General features: G+C 49.0%; 1 protein-coding gene across 3 annotated transcripts in view; it reads right to left on the bottom strand.

The window, feature by feature from the left end:
• Positions 1–6,288: 6,288 nt before the first annotated feature.
• Positions 6,289–20,248, bottom strand: part of Ankrd46 (ankyrin repeat domain 46) — a 28,605-nt gene continuing 14,645 nt past the window's right edge. For 2 of the 3 annotated variants that reach the window (XM_006982805.4, XM_076555890.1), the window contains exons 2-4: positions 14,785–15,119; positions 13,329–13,487; positions 6,289–8,114 (exon numbers count right to left, since the gene is read on the bottom strand). In XM_006982805.4, the coding sequence (XP_006982867.1) occupies positions 7,898–8,114; positions 13,329–13,487; positions 14,785–15,095 (687 nt within the window). In that variant the 5' untranslated portion in view covers positions 15,096–15,119 and the 3' untranslated portion in view covers positions 6,289–7,897. Of the gene's footprint in view, positions 8,115–13,328; positions 13,488–14,784; positions 15,120–17,542; positions 17,565–20,248 lie in introns of those variants that run through there. The other variant, XM_076555889.1, reaches the window with a different exon arrangement.

Below are 20,248 nucleotides of genomic sequence, written 5' to 3'. Positions count from 1 at the left end.
TGAGTCTGAGGCCAGCCTGGTCTACATAGTGAGTTCCAGGACACAGTCTCCAAAAGGGGGTGTGAGCAAGGGGAGCTGGAGAGATGGCTCAGTGGTTAGGAGCACCTGTTGCTCTTGCAGAGGACCTGGGTTCAGTCCCCAGCATCCATGTGGCAGCCCACAACCATCAGAAGCCCAGTTCTAGGGGATCCAACATCCTCTTATGACCTCTGTAGGCACCAGGCATGCACATGGCACACACACATACACGCAGGCAAAATAACCACTCACATAAAATCAATTGATCTAAAATATAAAATGTAACTAAAACTAAAGATTTTTTTTTTCAAGAGCTACTTCACAGAAGGAAGGGCTAGGAGGGCTCTAGAGGTTTTAACAAAACTACTGCCATGAAAATCTGTGGGAAACTTCAGCAAATCGGGAATTTTATGATAGTATACAGACCAGTTGAACATAAAGAGTCCAGTCAATAAAATACACGATTCATTCTGCTCAGGCAGTGTGAGATAACATACCCCGGGTTATTATTATCATAATATTAATAACATAACAAGCACCTCAGGCATAGAGTCTCACTCAGCAGCAACAGGGTGGATTCTGGGAGATCTGACCTCAAACTCTCGATTTAGATTCTGGTTTGAAAGCCCGCTCTGCCCCACAACTCTGAGGCAGACGTAACCTCTTTTCTTCCATGTGCGTATGGTGTGTGTGTTATCTGTAGCTGGTGTGCGGTCTGCGAAGTGTGGGTGAGTGCCTGCTGCGCTCATGTGGAGGTCAGAGGTCAACCTCAGCCGTCTGTCCATCCGTCCTTGCTTTCCACCCTCTGAGACAGGTTCTCGCTTCTGTGTTCCCCACTGCGTGGCAGGCTCACTGGCCCAGAGCTGGATCTCCTGTCTCTGTCCCCCTCTCTGTGGGAGCACTGGCTCTGCAGCCTGCAGTGTCGAGCCCAGCTAAGGTGGTTTGGGGCTCAAATTCAGGCCCCCAGGCCTGTGCAGCACCCATTCACACACCGAGCCACCTCCCCGCATCCAGCCACCTCCCCCGCCCCACACTTCACCTGCTCAGGATCATTCTCTTTCCGGGGTAACAAGTGTCAGCCCTTTGTAGAGCACGGCCCATGCTCGGCACTGACTCAAGGTAGCTGTTGTTTTTATTAGTTATAACAAATGTGGGAGGTCACTGTCCTTTCTGTCCCGCATAAAAACAGATACATCATGACTTTAAATTTCTGACAAAGGCCAGATCACATTAGGTAGCTGTAGCTGCTGGTACCAGGTCTACCTGTTTGGTGGCAAAAACTACAGCTTCCCCTGGCTGATCACAATCAGAATTCCTGAAAGTAATAAATGTTGATGGTTCAATGGAGTGAAATCCAGATCTGGCAGCTGTTAGACACACCCCCTTCTAAATCAGGACAGCTGCTAAAGTGAGAGGCTGACCCAAGCCCACGAGTGCACAGGAAGAATGTGAAGGGACTTCTGGGCCGGGGAGATGTTTAGGGTCCCTGCATTTCATCTCCTCTCTAAGCGAACCACAGCCTGAAAGCACAGCTTGTGCCGATGGAAGTGGACTAACCAGAGTTTCCAAACCAGCCTGCAGCTTTTTCCCAGGTTCTGCGCAGTGACCTAGAAACTATTTCTGAACTTGTTTTTATTCTCTAGGAGCCAAAATTTTGGTTAAACAGTTCATACAACTGTAACCTAGAGTCTTTAAATTTAGAAATGACTCCCTGAGCATATGGAATAATGATTGCTGTGTCAAGAATAGCCTCACAGTCCAGTGACAGCTGGAAATGGCTATCATGTGCCACTCTCAAAACGTCTGCAACTTAAAACAGAGCTGCAGACGCTGGCGGCTACTGCTTCCGTATCTCCAACCATCTTAGACACCGGTCTTCAGATGCACACTGACTGTTCTGTAGGAACAGTGTTGCATGTCTCAAAGCTTTATTACTGTGTGTGTGTATGGACACATGTCACAACACGTCTCAACGCTTTATTACTGTGTATATGGTGTGTGCATGGGCACATGTCACAACACGTCTCAATGCTTTATTACTGTGTGTGGTGTGTGTATGGACACATGTCACAGAATGTCTCAATGCTTTATTACTGTGCGTGTGGTGTGTGTATGGACACATGTCACAGCATGTCTCAATGCTTTATTACTGTGCGTGTGTGTGTGTATGGACACATGTCACAGAATGTCTCAATGCTTTATTACTGTGCGTGTGGTGTGTGTATGGACACATGTCACAGCATGTCTCAATGCTTTATTACTGTGTGTGGTGTGTGTATGGACACATGTCACAGCATGTCTCAAAGCTTTATTACTGTGTGTGGTGTGTGTATGGGCACATGTCACAGCATGTCTCAATGCTTTATTACTGTGCGTGTGGTATGGGCACATGCCACAACATACATATGGAGAACAAGACATCTGTGGAGTGGGTTCTCTCCACTCACCATTTTACTTTTTGATTTCATTTTTTGTTGCTGTTTGTTTTTTTGGGACTGGGTTTCTCTGTGTAGCCCTGGTTGTCCTGGAATTCACTCTGTAGACCAGGTTAGCCTTGAACTCAGAGATCTGCCTGCCTCTGCCTCCTATGTGCTGGGACTTAAAGGCGTGCGGCTCTCCCATCCACCTTCATGTGGGTTCCAGGGATCAAACTGTGGTGACCAGGCTTACACAGCAATGCTTTTATCCACTCAGCCACATCACCAGCCCATGTGTCCTAACGCTTTAAACAGACATAAAAAGATACTGTAAAGGGAAAAAAATAGAAATTTGCTGAAATATCTCCGTTTTTTTTCTTTCTGTTTTTTTGAGACAAGTTTTCTGTGTGGCCCTGGCTGTCCCAGAACTCACTCTGTAGACCAGGCCGGCCTTGAACTCAGAGATTTGCCTGCCTGTCTTCTGAGTACTGGCATTAAAGGTGTGCACCACCACAATCAGCAAAACACGTCTTATAAAATAGCAATGCACATATTTGTAATAATTCCAGTAAATAATTTTTCTAAAAATTATTTTCAAATTGATCCTTAAACTAATTCAGACATTTTTAAAGTTGCCCAAGCCAAGATAACAGCATTGTGGGGGGGATCTTTACAGAGAAAAGGATAATACAGAGAACAGACGAGGAGCCTGCTGTAAGCCCCAGTGGCCGGCTGCCCCCTCTCCTCCACTCACCTGGGTCTCTTCAGGAAGGCTGGAAAAGCTGTGGCGGGAACAGGGAAACACAGTGGAGAGCTCATGGCACCTGGAAGGCATCTGCAGGACAATGGCGGTCTGGACAGGGGCTGTGGCTGTCTGTTTTGGTGTCTGAGTCTCATGATGCCGCTTGGGTTAGCCTTGGACTCAGGAGCCTCTTGTCTCAGAGTCCTGGGTGCTGGTTTGTTTCCCCTTGGAGGTTACAACCCATAATGAGGGAAGCTGAGGCAGGAACCCGGAGGCAGGAACTGGAATGGGGCCACAGAGGGCTGTTTACCAGCTGCTCTGACTCACGCCCAGCCAGCTTCTTATTCAGCCTGACCCACCAGCTTAAATAAGGTTTGCAAGAAATACCCCACTGTGGCTGGAGATGGCTCAGTGGTAACAGCACTGGCTGTTTTTTTCAAAGGACTCAGGCTCCATTCCCAGCACCTAGATGGTGGCTCACAACTGTACTCCAGTTCCAGGGAACCCAGTGCCCTCTCCTGGTCTCCACAGGCACCATGTGGCACACTGATCCACATGCATGCAAAACACCTATACACATAAAATAAATTTTTTTTTTTTTTTTTGGTTTTACAAGACAGGGTTTCCCTGTGTAGCTTTGCGCCTTTCCTGGATCTTGTTCTGTAGACCAGGCTGGCCTCAAACTCACAAAGATCCACCTGGCTCTGCATCCCATCCCGAGTGCTGGGATTAAAGGCGTGCGCCACCACTGCCCTGCTTAAAGTAATTTTTTTTTAAAAGTAAAATGGAGTTTGGGTTAGTCTCAGCCAGTAGTCTGTTTTCTTAGCACAGGATCGCCCAGCACACTTGGAACCACATGGGTGTAGGTCCAGGAGATCATGCGGGTTCTAGCCCTCACTGTACCAGTGATGAGTTCATGAATCTATACACAGGCTGCTGATGAGAACACAGTGCTGTATACATGCCAGCTCATGTGACAGAGGAGGGTCTGTTGGGGACTTCACATGGAAGGAAGTCACAGGAAAGTTTCTTCTGCATGTTACACATGAAGGCAACCTGAAAATCCCATCCGCACCCCAGAACCAGCCGAGAACTCAGGAACAGGAAGGCAGAGCCCAAAGCACAGAGGACCAAAGCTCAAGACCTCAGATGTGTGTGTGTGTGTGTGTGCGCGCGCGCGCGCGTGCGTGTGTGCGTGTGTGCACGTGTGTGCATGTGCGGGTGTGCATGCACGTGTGTGCGTGTGCGCATGAGTGTGTGCACGTGTGTGCATGTGCGTGTGTGCGTGCACGTGTGTGCGTGTGCGCGTGAGTGTGTGCACGTGTGTACATGTGTGTGTGCACGTGTGTGTATGTGTGTGTGTGTGTGTGTGTGTGTGTGTGTGTGTGTGTGTGTGTGTGTATGTGTGTTGGCAGAGGGGAGTGCCCAGCTGCTGGCCTTCCAGTGACATGAAGCAACCATTTTCTGATCTGTGCTGCGTTCAACTTGGACTTTGGTTCCTGCAGCTGAAAGGCCCTTGTCACATCCACAGTCCTCACCTGTGGCACGTACAGTTTGTCACTGTGATAAGAGGCCATGACTGAAAGCAACTTCTGGAGGAAAGAGTTTATTTTAGCTTCCAGTTCCAGAGGGAGAGTCCACCGTGGTGGGGAGGCGACATGCATGCGCAGGGCCAGAGCAGGCAGCAGTGGTCACATCCTCAGGACGGAACTCAAGCGGCTGTGAACTCCCAAAAATCACCCCAGTGGTGTACCAGGGGTTCCAGCTTCCACAAGCATCATCAGCTGGACACCACGTGTTCAATATTTGAACTTGTGGGTACACTTCTCACTCAACCCACCAGAACCAAAATCACAACAGGAGACTGCTGCACCCTGATTTACCTACCGTGTGTGTGTGTGTGTGTGTGTGTGTGTGTGTGTCCCCACTTTCTCCATAGACAGGGGCCGCACAGCATCAGCCCGCACAGTTCCCCCACCAAGTCGCTGCAACTGTGTGACAAAGGCCGGCGCGTTCACACAGTGACACGCGCAGCCTGCTGGGACAACACGTGACGGTAAAAGCTATGAATCAGGAAACGAGTGAGGGCCTGGACGTGGCTCAGTGGGCACAGTGCTTGCCTAGTACGCATGAAGCTCTGGGTTCAAGCCCCAGCACCACATGAAACTGGACATGGTACACACCAGGCTCTTAGAGCTTGGGAGGCAGAGGCAGAAGGACCAGTGTTCAGGGTCATCCTCAGCTACACAGGGAGTCTGAGGCCAGCCTGAACTACACAAGACCTTGTCTCACGATATGTGTGTGTGTGTGTGTGTGTGTGTGTGTGTGTGTGTGTACACATACATATATAGACAGAGATACATAACAAGTAACGCTTCCAGCACTTTTGCACAGAGCTCTGTAGGATGCATCATGAACAGAGGGTCATACCACAGCCCAGAGCCCTGCGCTCCTGAGGCTCGTGCCGCAGGAGCACCAAGGACACAGCGACAGCCCAGCCGTGCGGAGCAGGCGCTCCACGGTGAGCGGTGAGCGGTGAGAATGGGAGGCATCCAGGGCAGCTGGGCACCGTCTTCTCGCACACCAGGTGTCAGTCACACCCAGTGCACGTGCAAAGAGATGCACACGCAGGACGGAGAGGACACAAGAGGGAGGGACACTCAGGGATGCCTGGGGAAAGCCAGCAGGCCGCTCTCAACAGAGAGGGTGCCGTGGCCAGAGGCTCCCAGAAAGCAGGTGAAGGACAGAGCCAAGAGTGGGCACACAGCCTCCAGCCGGCCACCGCTCTCCACAGGCCAGCAGTGACCTGGCTTCGGTGGGCTGCTTTATCAGCCTTATCGTCTTCGGAGATGGGGACGGGTGGTGTCCCGGAGTGATAAGGGTAAAATGAGACGAGGCATGCTACGTGACCTCACTGGAAGGTGCTCATCGTGACAGTTATCACCATACGGGACCATATGCACGGTACACTGATTCGCTTTGTAGCATTTATAAGACAAAGGTCAAAGTCTGTATCTACACCAGCGCTTAAAACACTCTGCTTCTAAGATAGTTAACCGCAATCCATTACAAAGTCCTGGAATCTGATACACTAAGAAAATGGATGGTGACTAAGGATTATAAATGCATTTATTGGCATTACTGCATCAAGAGCACAGAGCACACAATGCAAAGGAACCAGAACTGGGCAGGAAGCAGGGATCTTAGACGCAACATATTTACATATTAAATACATTTGGATTTACAGAGAGAAAACTACTGCTAAAGCATTTTGTTCCGAACACACTGAACTGCTTCTGCTCCCCAGGCAGAAGTCTGCTTTCCCTCCATGCATTCCACTAAGCATGATGAAGCAAGAGCGAGACTCTGCAAGCTGACTCTGAAGCGGCCAGTCAGGAGCTGTGAAGCCCTTCCTTCAGCTAGGATAAGGCCACATGAAAGAAAAAGGGTCAGAGCCTGGCATCTGAGAGCAGAGGAGACAGCATCAGCAAGCGACAGGCTGGCAGAAGGGCCACCCCACCCAGACGTCAACTACAGAAAGCAAGACCATTAGTTATTCACTGCGGGTTTCAGATTTCACTCAGTGAAAATTATTGTTTCCATACTCCGTAATAACATAAAAACATGATTTCTCTATTACAGAACCACAGACAAAGGGGGCTTCAAACACACGGTTAGAAGCTGCATGTAGCCTGGGGTCCAGATTCCTATCCACAGCACGCCCTACACTAGCAGACTGACACCAGGACACCAGGACACCAGCATGACATTGTTCACGGCTTACTCAGAAATATCCCTCCACCTCCACCGTCAGACACCGGGTGGCCTGATGGCGCTCGCTGGGACCCAGGGTGACCTGTGATGACCACGAGGACGCAGCCGGCCGACGGGCTGACAGGCAGTGGTGCTGAGGACAGAGACAGGGAAGGAGAGGATTCTTCTTCTCTAATGACTGCTCACTCCAAAGGGTTTCCTGATGGTTTCTGAACAGAACATCTCAAAAGCAAAAATGGAGGAGGCTGGGGAGTGAGCAGAGTGAACTCTACGAGCTAATTTTCACAGACACTGCAAACGATCAGTTTAGAATGAATCAAAACTGTCCCATCAATCAATCCATGTTAAAGGAAAGACTGCTAATTCTCAAAACCTGTCTGCTGTCTCACTAGCCTGAAAATATTCTTTAAAACTCAAAGTTCTAACAGTTCTGATTTGCCATTTTGGTTGTGAGAAAAAAAAAATCAAAATTTAAGTTGAAAGTTTCCACTTTCTCCTCTTCCCAGGAAAGTAAATAAAAACAAGACAGGGCTCTTGCAAAAAATGAGCAAGAGAGAAAACCAGTCCACTAATAAAATGGAATCACAGGGAAAACAATCTGCTTTCCGGTGGCCACTGCTCCTCCATCAGGGTCGGGTCCCTACTGTGGCTTCTGCTGTGAGCATCCACTCTGGTCACCACCACATCTGATTACACAATTCTGGTACACAGTATTGTGAGGTCCACTCTGGTCACCACCACATCTGATCACACAATTCTGGTGCACAGCGTTAGGATGCAGTCCAACCGACCACAGGACAAAGTTCAAAGGAGCAATTCATTCTTCTCAAAGGGTCATGGTAAGTAAAAATCCAAAACAAAACACAGCCCTCACTGTTTTGTGCTAAGAAATAGTCTAAGAACTAAAAACCAATACTGACAGGACCTTGCCTTACCCCCGTGAGCCTCAATGGACCAGCTCGGGCTGGTTGTCCACGAAGGGCAGCACCCCACTCACATAGTAGGCAATGCCCAGAGATAGCAAAGCAATGACGAGGAGCAAGAGCAGGACCCTCCAGAAGCCCAGGTCCTCCACGAACTCCTGCCACGTGGTCCGGAAGCTGGACAGGACTCCTTCACCTTGCTGGAGGCTGGGGTTGAGCAGAGAATGGCTTTCCATGGCACTGTGGGAGGAGGAGAGAGAAGGGCATGAAAACACACGGCACCAGAGCACGGAAGAGACAAGCTTTGGAGAGCTCACTACAGAGATGCACGGGCCCGGGAAGGTGCTGCTTACAAACTCCTGGGAATCCACAAACCGATAAACCGCAATGACTGGGTCCCTGGGTCACTATCCAGCAAGGCAAATCAAAATCCCTAGTCAGGAAGTCCCAGCAGGTGTCTGGGGGAAGGGGAGTGCACTTTGAGAAGTCCAATGGAGACGAAGAGGCCCAGTGTGACCTGTCTGAAGTTTCCTCTGCCTGAGCTGAAGTCTCTCACACTGAAAGATCACTGAAGTGGAGCTGGGAATGAATATGATCAAGATATGTTGTAAGCATGTATAAATTTGTCAAAAAATAAATTAAAAACCTTTTTTTTTTTTTTTTTTGTTTTTTTTTTTTGTTTTTCGAGACAAGGTTTCTCTGTGTAGCTTTGCGCCTTTCCTGGATATCACTCTGCAGACCAGGCTGGCCTCAAACTCAGAGATCCACCTGCCTCTGCCTCACGAGTGCTGGGATTAAATTCGTGCGCCGCCACCACCGCCCGGCTAATTAAAAACATTTTTAAAGTTGCCCCAAGCAGAGATCTTAAAATGGGTCGAGCATCTGTCTCCATCGAGCCATTAAGCAAAACCTATCTTGTTTGACATTTGGAAGATCAAATGGCGGGCAGGTGGGCGGGCGGGCGGCGGGCGGTGGCGGGGTTGGGGGGATGGCTCAGCAGGTAAAGCTCTGGCTGCTCCCGCAGCACCCACCCCGCAGCTCACAAGCATCTGGAACTCCAGCTCCAGGGGATCTGACGCCCTCTTCTGGCCTCTACAGGTACCAGTCACATACAATACGCATGCGTGCATGTAAGGGAAAATACTCAAACACATAAAATTTAAAAATCTAAGATACTCAAAATACAACTTCATAATTTGAGATTTCATATTCATAAAAATAACAAAAAATCAGTAGATTTAAAAGTTCACTTCAATATAGTATGTGGGTGTGAAGGCTGGAAGGGAATTTCTCCTAATTTAGTTCAATTGTGTGCCAGTTAAGAATTCTCTGATAAAATCTAACAATGGATGCTGACTTCTCAGCCTGCAGGACATGTAGACTGGTCTTAGGAATTCTTCTCCTCATTATCCTCTGTGCTTTTGCATGTGTGCACACATGCACATACATGATGCCATGTGAAGGTCAGAGGGCAGCTTCTGGGATTCAGTTCTCCTTCCGGCTCAGGCTTTCATGGCAAGTGTTTTTACCTGTTAAGTCCATCTTGCTGGCCAGGAACTCTCATCAGCTTCCCCTAATACTTTACATGCTTATTTACACGGTCTTGCTACACAGCTCAGCTTGCCTGGGACTCATTCTGTAGCTGAGGCTGGCCTCGAACTCTCGATCTCACCTCAGCCTCCTGAGCACTGGGAACACAGGCGTGTGTGTCACCACGCCCAGCTTCCTCCTAATCACTTTGTCTCTCACATACCCTAACAGGGACTGAGTTCATTTTTCTTCTACAGGAAAACTCGGCCGCGCTGGAAACAGTAATGTAGACAGTCTAAAGCAGACTCGAGTGTTCATGGACTATCACGAGCAGTGCAGATACCACAGAGGAAATGGGCACTCTGCCTTTGGGCTGTGAAGGCCACCGTGTGGGGGACTGAAAGCTCACAAGGTTACAGCATGCAGCCTAAAGCCACAAAGACCATAATCCTGGAGCAGCTGTCAGCCGGGCCGGGCCGGGCAGGGAGAAGTCCTGTTCTTCCCAAGCCCTTCCTTCACGTCCGCCCAGGCACCAGCACAGAACAGGAGAACCAGCCCACAGCAGCAAGCGCAGGGAAATGGTGCAAACAGGGGCTTCTTTTTTTTTTTTTTTCCCATTCAATTATATATATATTTAATTTTAAATGTCGAATGTCATTTCTTGAAGGGGGTAGGAGGTTAAATACAGGCTTACAGCACAATGGGATGACCCCGGAGGGCAGAAGTTCTCTACAGATGTTTTACAATCTTGCATCTAATCTGTTAACACTCATTATTCAGGATACACAGACAAGGAACTTCCCTTAAGCATTCAGGAGGGTGGAACCTGGCAGGGAATTAGCATTGGAGGATATCAAGGTCAAGGTCAGCAAGCAAGGCAACAGTTACCCAAAATGGGGGCCAGGACCCTGCAGGTCCCCCTTTTATTAAAAAATGAGCTTCTGACTTGGGTTGTGTGGGACGCCAGCAGGTCACCTTACCCGTCATGGAGATGCCTGCCCAGGCCACACAGGTGCTCTGTCTTAGGTTGGTGAGCGCCCCCCAGGCATTACCAGTCTCTGAATACTCATTATTATACCGGCTCAGTCGTGTGTGAGCTGCATGGTTAATTGCTGCCAAAGATCTCAAAGTGGCACTGGGCTTGCAATCTGTGTGTTCAATACAGAAAAGACCAACAGAGGTCCTATCTCACCCATAGCCAGTAGGCTAAAGGCAACTGAGCCATTCTCTTCCTTAACGAGCCATACTGTACGTTGGAGCCCTTGTAAGATAGTATCCCAAAAGCAACTGGAATTTGAGTTTGTAAATTTATAATTTTCAAGGCCAATCGAGATGTATATAACTACTGAATTAAATTTATCATGCCCAATAGAATGCAAGATTAACTAACTGTGGTAGCTACTTTTGTTGCCAGGGTCTCCACTGTGCTAGGGGGCTTCTTATCAAACACTCTGGTTTGACCTCTTCCCACTTAACCCAAGGGCAGGCTCACTGATGATGAGCTCCAGTCTCCAGCTGCTGACTTCATAATGGGTCCATGTGCTACACACCCAGATTCCTTTATGTTAAAAAATACATAAAACGAGACACTTGCAGTAAGAGTCTACAACGATATGGAAACCCCAGCAAGTTTATAATAAGAGCCACACTTTGAGAAGTCCAATGAAAACCAAGAGGCTCAGTGTGACCTCTCTGAGGTTTCCTCTGCCGGAGCTGAAGTCTCTCACACTAAGATCCTATGTAAAATGAGAATGCTGTGAGTGTTCTCAGGAGCCCACGGAGCTCTGCCAGGAAGAGCAGAGGTTTTATCCAGTACATGTGTCCCACTGTCCAGGGACTAGGAGACTCCACTAGAGAGGAGGGTGTGGGTGTGGGAGTGTAGGTGTGACTGTCAGCTTCTGTTTTTGAGGTAAGGTCTCACTGGAGCAGCCTCAGACTCACTATGTAGACCAGGTTAGCTTCACCTTGTGGTGACCCTCCTGCTTCTGTCTCCCAAGTGCTGGAATCATGAGTCTGTCCGTGAGTCTGTCTGTGCCACCATGGCTGGCTTCATCTGTTCTTTTTAACATGTCACCTTCATGGCCTTTGCCATGCTGGACCCACATAACAACAATAACAACACTGAGGACTGGAGAGGTAGCTCAGTGGTTAGCAGCACAGCTGCTCTTCCCAAGGGCCCAAGTTTGATTCCCAGCACCCACATCGTAGCTCACGGCAGCTGTAAACTTCAGTTTCAAGGGATCTTCTGGCCTCTGCCAGCACTGCACACATGATGTACACACATGCATGCAGATAAAACATTCATACACATAAAATAAAATACTTTTTTAAAAGAATAAAACTGAACTTAGAGTAATATACAGAGATGGGGAACTACTCTTCATCAACTTGATTTTTAAGTCCTCCCACACATTATCCTGTGTCCCCCCCAGAACCCTCACGGTAAATCCACTGCTTTGAAGGTGGTCACGGTTAAGCTATAACGCCACTTCCTGACTTACCCCTTGGTATTTTCCCTACACTCTATTTAGTGTATGCTAAAACTTTCTTCTTTTCATGTCTCACTATGTAGCCCTGGATGATCTGGAACTCACAGAGATCCTCCTGCCTCTGCACACACCCCCCTCATCTGAGATTAAAGACATGTGCCCCACTGCCCGACTGAACTCATCTTTTAAATGATGAACTTGGGTTCTGAGGCCTTTCAAAGGTATGAGTCCTCTCTACTATCTGATTCCCAACATGCATCGCCGCTCGTCCCAAAGTCTATACCCATTAGTCACCCTTCGCTGTCCTCCCAAACCCCAGCAACCACTAATCGACTTTGTTCCTGTGAATTTCCCTGTCTGGGGGAAATTATTCTGCATAACAACAGAATAGACAGTGTGAGAACTTTTATTCCTGGCTTCTTCCATAGAGCCCTTTTTAAAAACTATTTATTCTGACTTTAGCATCTGTCAATACTTTATTCATTTTTATGGCAGAGTAATATTCCTTTGGATAAACAGGTAATATTTATTCTTTCCTTAGTTGATGGGCATTTGGTCTGTACCTAGAAGTGGAATTGCTGGGTCACAGGGTGACCCTGTGAAACTTTTAATAAGCTGTCAGGCTGTTTTCCAAAGTGATCGCACTCGTCTACACTGCCTTCGGAGGGCTCCACTTTCCCTACAACCCCACAACACTAGTGACAGCCTACTGAGCTATCCTCAGAGTTCAGTACTCCTCCCTGTGGTTTAATTCGTATTTTTATAACGTCATTTTCTAATGGAATTTAATCTCAGGTACTGTGGCACCGAGGGCAGCAGTGTTAATAATTTACACCCAGGAGCTTCAGTGTCCACAGAGCTATAACTAACACGAATTCCCACGACAGGCATTTGGAAAGCAGGGGTTAACATTGCTCCCAAGCTGCCCAAACAACTAACCACACCTTAGTTAATTAGTAATCACAACAGGCAAAATAAAGTCCAAGTGTACTTCTGATAAAGAGTCCTACTGGCCAGTATCAAAATGAGATCTCCAAACACATCAAGAGAAACATGAATTCTTGGACATTTTCTCAGTGAAGAAGTGTGGGCTGGAGAAATGGACCCGTGACGAGCACTTGTGTGCACACCCAAGGATGGGGCTTAGATCCCTGCATGTACCCCACCGGCCAGGCCGGGCATCCCACACATGCCGTAACCCCCTACACCCACCCCACCGGCCAGGCCAGGCCAGGCATCCCACACATGCCATAACCCGGCTCCAAGGGGTGGGGGATGTAGAAAACGCAGGTCCAGGCTCAGGAGAGGCCCTGCCTCAAAGGAATGAGTGGAGAGCGACTGACAGACACCTGAAACCCTCCTCCAGCCACTCCACTAGTGCACAGCAATGCGCACAACACTCAGACAGACAGACAGACAGCTGCGCCCTCAGTACCTTTCGCTCTCCGCCGTCTGCATGGTCTCTAGCTTGGAGTGTGCACCTCTGTTAAACCCCTTCACCTCCTGCTCTTCCAAAGACTCCAGCAGTCGGATGACATCCTTGTTCACGCCCCGGCGCTTTGCCAGAACCAAGGGGGTAGCACCCTGATGATTGCTGGAAAAGGTCACAGAAAGAAAGTCATTGCAGTGGCCATGCCACACCGGCTCCCACCGGCTCGTTCTCAACAAGGAAAGCGTGGGCCAATGGTTCACAAGTCAAACCCAGAGCAGACCCAAGCAAGCCAGAAACTGACGTTCCAGTTACTGGATTTTTCCTTCCAGAAAAGAAAAACAAAAACAACAAAATAGTAATAAAAGAACATTTAGGAAAAAGAAAGAACAGATGACGGTAAATAAAAGAAAAAAGAGAACATCCTAGGGATGAATTGGAAAGTCTAGTCCAGACTCAGGTTCTGTACACACTGTGGGTGTATTCACGTACACGTACACACATGTATGTGCACACACACACACATCTCTAGACTTGGTCTCTGTATACACTGTGGGTGTATTCACATATAAGTACACACATCTCTATATACATGTATACATACAGATATAGATATGGTTTAAGTGTGAAAAGCGGCCTTGAGCACTGAGCTATCTGACACCAGCATCAGAAGACCAGAATAGACCTCAAATCACACCAGCTCCTCCCCATCTGTCCGGCTGTCACAGAAACATTCTCTGTCATGCTGCTCTGGGTGGCCATGGCTCCAGTACTCCAGGACAGCAGGAACCCGAAGCTTAAAGTCCAGGCTCAGTACTGAGATGGGCTGGCCTTTCCCACACAGGAGAGCAGGTGGTACTGGGTCCCACAAAACCAAACTCACGTGCCCTCCTGAAGAGCTATGACGAGCTAGTGTGCTGTTTGAAAGAGGCAGAGGAGCTTGGCCAGGAACTCGGGCCAGACCCCAGCCCTGTCCTTTATAAGCTGTGTGACCTCCTGACCTACCTACTTCATGTATAAAATGAGGAAAGGGAGGACTGGGGCGGGGAGGTGAGCTCAATATATAAATACTTGGATGGGAAAATCTAAAAAATAGTAAATAAAAACTGAAGATAAGAGACTAGAGCGAGAGCTACTTACTGTGAGTTTAGAACAAGCTGATCAAACAGGCTTCTTCCTTCTTCTGTTGAATTGAACTTTACCAGCTACTATTCCACACAGAGACGTGTTTCTCTCTCTCTCTCTCTCTCTCTCTCTCTCTCTCTCTCTCTCTCTCTCTCTCTCTCTCTCTCTCTCTCTCTCTCTCCAGGGCTGGCCTCCTGTTCCCACACTCCCTTAACAAGGCTCCAGTCTTCGAGACCTTTCTGAACTCATCATCACACCTGATCAGACGGGGATCAGACCCCACCCTGCACGACTAACAGGAAGAAATGACCCGGCTTCAAAGGCACAAAGAACTCACCAAATATCAATTTTGAGTCCGTTGGAAACTAAGAACTGGATGGTGTCCACGTGGCCACACAGGTGGAGGGCAGTGTTCCCCTGATAATCCGTGGCCAGTGGATCAGCACCAAATTTATGCAGCAGCTGGCAGATGTCCACGTTCCCTCGGGCCGCGGCGAGGTGAAGGCCTGTTCTGCCCCTGCTGTCTCGGATGTTTGGGTCGAAGCCACTCTCCAACAGGCGCTTGGAGTAGGTGAACTCTCCGTCGATGCAGGCTTGGAGCAAGGGCACGTTAGTCTGGGAAGAGTCGTTCACAAACACGTAGGACATGGTGGATGTGGAGGACGGACACTCCTGCAGTGACAGAGGAGGAGGGTGAGAGCTGGCGAAGGCAAAGACAAGCAGCCAGAGAAACATTCATCTTTCTCGGCCTCTTCCTCAAAATCAGTCTCCTCCCCAAGCAAACAACAATCACAAAATTATCAATTATGGTTCATTTTCCACTAAAAGACTTTATTTTCTTCACATCTGCCAGATCAAAATGGCAATTAAATTACTGTAAAGCTCTTTTGCTTTTTATCATAAAAAGGTGTTGAAATATTTTTGAAGCTAAAATACAATTGCTTAGATTTAAGTTCATGACAATATCTGAAAACACCGCCATCCCCACAGGCACACACCACTGCTGGCTTCTCGTCCAATACATGGTGATTCTCCTTCACATGTGCTCTTCTTAAAGGAGACACTACAGAGTCAAGAGGACCTGTGTGCAAGCCCACGCCCACTGTGTTTGAGGCACACATTTAAGACTTCACTGAAAGAGGTAAAGGAATTAACACGCTGATTTTAGAAATGCCATTAAACAACAGACTTTTACAGAATTAACCCCTTCTGCTGTTTTATTGACACCTCAATATTTGATTTTGCCAAACTCCCAGTATCTAAGAGTGGGCGACGAGGAAGACAGCCACACCCAAACCCCACTCCCCGGGGTTCTGCGGCCTGAATCTCCTGGAGGCTGGGCACAGTAGCAGTCTAGTACCCAGTCAGTCCCATTAGTACCCCAGCGAGACCTGAAAACTCCCGGGCTGAGCCTGGCACTGCCCTGCCTCCACCACAGCTGCCTCAGGCGCACGGCAGTCGGCTTCACAGGCTCTGCCTCACACTTTGCTTCATCTAAGAAGAAAGTCTCCCAAAAGGAACTTCTGAAGAGAAAACAGAAAGGCAAAGACCAGGGCAAGTTTCTCCGGTGAAGTCTTTCTGGGACACTAATGGCCCTGGGTACCAGGCCAACCCAGGGTAAACTCCCCGTCCCACGGTCCACGAGTGCAGAGCCCACGGGCATTGGGTGTGGCAGGGCTCTCAGGTCGCCAGCCTGGGCCGCCTGACTCTAGAGCTCTGCTGCTGCCCTCGGCTCTGAGGCAGGTGTCAGCCCATACATCCCGAGGATTTGTTCTGAGCACCCCATGTTGATGGGGTGGTTATTGACTGCTATGTAGCCATAGCAACATCAAGGTTGTTGTAGTAAAACATAAGCTTTGCTATCCCTGACTTTCCATGAGAGCACCTACAGACTTCAGTAAGGAGACAGCACGGTCTTACTGAGCTTTCAGACATGAAAGACCAGGCAAGCAAGCCATCAGTAGGCCACTGGACAGGAAGTGACAGGACCTTTACCCGCAGCAGTGACAGGAGAGGCGACCTTCTGGAGAGGGACAGAGAACACGACCAAGGTTCAGTAACTGGTAAGGACCCCTCTGGACAGAGGTCAGGATGAAAACATTGATATAACACAGCATCAAGATTAGGGGTTTGTCTGAGACAGTCTCATGATGTGTGTAGCTCAGGCTGGCCTCAAACTCAAACTCTTCCTGCCTCAGCCACCACTGATGGCTTGAAATAACAAATTCTTTTCTTCTTCTTTTTTTTAAATTTTGGGGTTTTTGAGACCGGGGTTTATCTGTGTAGCCCTGGCTGTCCTGAAACTCCCTCTGTGGACCAGGCTGGCTTTGAACTCACAGAGCTATGCCTGCCTCCACCTCCCAAGTGCTTGAATTAAAGGCATGCACCACCACCGCCCAGCTGAAATCATAAATTCTTAAAAATTAATCAGGGCTGGAGAGTTAGCTCAGCTGTTAAGAGCACTGGCTGTTCTTCTAGAGGACCTGGGTTCAATTCCCAGCATCCACACGGCAGCTCACAAGAGCCTGTAACTTCAGTGGTGGGGGAGCCAATACCCTCACACAGACACACATGCAAGCAAAACACCAAAGCACCTAAAATAAAATGAATAAGTCAATAAAAAGAAAGAGCACTTGTTGCTCTTGTAGAAGACCCAGGCTCAGTGCCTGGCACCCACATGGTGGTTCACAGCCATCTATAAACCAAGCTGCAGGAAATCCAAGGCCCTCTTCTGACCTCTATGGGCATCAGGCACACACCTGGTACACAGACAAACATGGAAACAGAATAGTCAATACACTTCAAATAAATCTTAAAGAAGTTTAACAACTTCAGAAGGCACAGTTTCCACATAGTGGTTGTCTTCTCACTTGTATAAAAAAGTAAGTCCACCTTAAGAATTCGTTTAACAGTTACCAGTGCTGTGAGAGCATTCTCTAACTTCCCCTTGCACTATTTACTGGATTGGGGCTCCAAAACAAACACAAACCTAACACAAACTACCTCGGAAATAAAAGAGCCTATACCAAGTGTTTTTCAAGAGCCAGGACTTGCTGGCTACACTCCGGTAAGAATGCTCCTTAAAACCTATCTACCTGGTGTTTTGACTCGGGTCGTCTGGCGTGCGGAATTCTGGGAATCCTTCTTATCTGCTGAGGGGAGAAAGGAAGCGGTCATTTCTGTCCTGGAGGAACTGCTCCACCAGCCCCAGTGAAGACTGCTGCCACAGTGCGGGCCACAGTGTGGGCCTCAGTGCGGGCCACAGTGCGGGTCCACATGCTGTGAGGAGTCCGAGGCGGAGCACACCTCAGGTGAGGTGAGATGGCTCCCTCGGCGGCCACCCGGAGCTGTACTGCAGTCCTCACGAGGTTCAGCAAAGACATCAGCAGTGACGAGGAACTCACTCACAGCCAAGGTGCGGCGTGAGAAAGGACACTCAGTCAGTTCTGTGACACACAGGTGGGTCAAGGGGCCGTGCACAGTCCCCAGGACGCCTGAGGTGAAGGGGCAAGGTGCCAGGCCACCCCCATGACTGCTCGGCACTCTGGACGGGGTGATGTGGAGCTGTGACCACTGACAGGAAATCACAGGCAGGAAGGAGTCACCAGGCGTCACCGACAGGGGACAAACAGGGCTCTGGAAGTCACTCTCAGCCTCTGGACTCTGAAAGCATATTCTCCACAATGTAGATGGAGGCTGACCTCTAACTCTGACTAAGGGCCACAGAATTTGATAGCAGAGTCTCGCACAAGCTAGGCAAGGGGTCACCCACTGAACCACACCCCCAGCTCCACAGAAGCAGTCTTGGAAAGGAATACCGTTCCTAAGAGGGCGAAGGGTAAACTAACAGCCACAGCTTGTCACTGGACCAAACAAAGTGGGTTTAACTCAATATTCTAACCCTTGTCCTTTCTGGTCGGCAGGACCCTCCTGCTGCCAGGCCGTGCTCTTGAATCATGCTGCTCACCTCAGGCTTGCCCTGGGCCCACGGGGTGGCCTCTCTAGACACCCTTTCTGACCACTCAGTGCTTATGAAGACCTGTGAAAGCAGGGGTGCTGGGCAGCCAGTCTGGATCACAGAAGAGCATCATCAACTAATAAATAAAATTCACTGTGGGCCTCAAATGTGTCATGTTAGCTGGTTTCATATGAAGTCCGAATCCCAGAGTCACCATGAAGCTGAAACTTGCATTGATCTTTTACTGGTCATGCGAGGTTGCTATCCACTGTCTTTAATAAATGTACACGGAGAAACCACTAACGGTATCTGGCAAGGCTTCATTTACAATGATCACATCAGACTGTAACAGGGGGCTGGCAGTGCTGGACAGGACACTGACAAGCTGATATGAGGGCCACAGAGGACCAAGAGACAACTGAAGACAGGCTAGGGCACAGTACCCTCTATTGCTTCTAGTTTTCTGGGTTCCGTATCAATCTGGACAAACTTCCCGTACTGACCCACGTAATGCGATGCTCTCAGGCTGTCACCTACTGCCTCTCTAGCATAGACCTGGCTTTTAGTTTTCAGTATGAAAAGGCGAGAGGGTGTTTTTAAGTGAATTCGCGTTATAAAAGAGCAAGCTGTGTTCCTTGTGTGGGTACAATGACAGACCACACGTAATTACATCCCAACACCCCGATGAGAGGCAGAGCATATGTTTGTGTGTGTGTGTGTGTGTGTGTGTGTGTGTGTGTGTGTGTGTGTGTGTAGGCCCGCATACATGCTTGAGCATCACCTACATGCGTAGTGCCCACCAAGGCCAGAAGAGGGCACTGGACCCCCCAACTGAGTTAGAGATGGTAGTGGGCTGCACCTGGGTGCTGGCTCTCTGTAGGAAAGTAAGTGCTCGTAACCCCGCGCCCAGCCCCACCCCACCCCCCCCTTCTGTCTTCTCAGCCCTGACAAGTCACTGTGTGCCTCCCACTTCCGTCAGCACTGGAGAGTACGGTGTCAGGGAAACCACCCAGGAGCATGCGTGCGTCTCTTCATACACAGTTGTGTATGCACTGCCCCTTGTACTCTGAGTACCGTCCCATGTCACAGACAGACCAACGCTTGTTGATCAGCTTGTTACTGAAGGACACCTGGTTGTTACAGGAATTAACAATCACATCAGAGCTGTTGAAAAGTATCACATTTATTTCTATTTGGCCATGAGCACCATGGTGTGCCTGAGGAAACCAGAGGATACCTTCTGTTTTCTCCTTCCTCCAGGGATCTAAGGTGGTTGTCAGGCTTGGTGGCAAGCCTTCCTTCACAATGGAGCCATCGCCCAGGGAAGCTGTCAGCATTGGTGTATAGGTTATGTGAAGCTGGTTCTTCTTTTTTCTAGGATAAGTGGTTAGGAATGTAACCACTGGGCTGCAGGAAAACCTAAAAAATGTGACTGAAAGACTGGTGGGTCCAATGGTGTCATCTTTCCCAAGCAAAAAAGAACATAATGAAGTCAATCTTTGGGTCATTTTTCTGAGGGACAAGTTATTTATAGGCATCTCTGTAGGACCGAGCATTTGGAGGGACGACTAGAAGCCCTGGGACTTACCAAAGGGTGTATTTACCAAGAACCATCCCGAACACAAGGTTAGGGGCTCTAACAAGAGCGTCAACAGCTGACGTCACGAGGGCTGAGTCAGACCCGAGCGTGGGTCTGAAAGCTAAGCAGACAACGAGGGCTGATTCTGAGGTGGGGAAAGCAGGAGGGAGGGAGATGAGCCTGGCTCCCGTGAGGAGCAACCTCGGCCCTGCAGAGCTGGTGTTCCTGTTGCTAGAAGCTGTCAAAGCTTGGCCACGGCAGAAC

This window comes from Peromyscus maniculatus, chromosome 20, assembly GCF_049852395.1.
Source record: "Peromyscus maniculatus bairdii isolate BWxNUB_F1_BW_parent chromosome 20, HU_Pman_BW_mat_3.1, whole genome shotgun sequence".
NCBI classification, from domain to species: Eukaryota; Metazoa; Chordata; class Mammalia; order Rodentia; family Cricetidae; genus Peromyscus; species Peromyscus maniculatus.
This window is presented reverse-complemented; position numbering and strand designations above follow the sequence as displayed.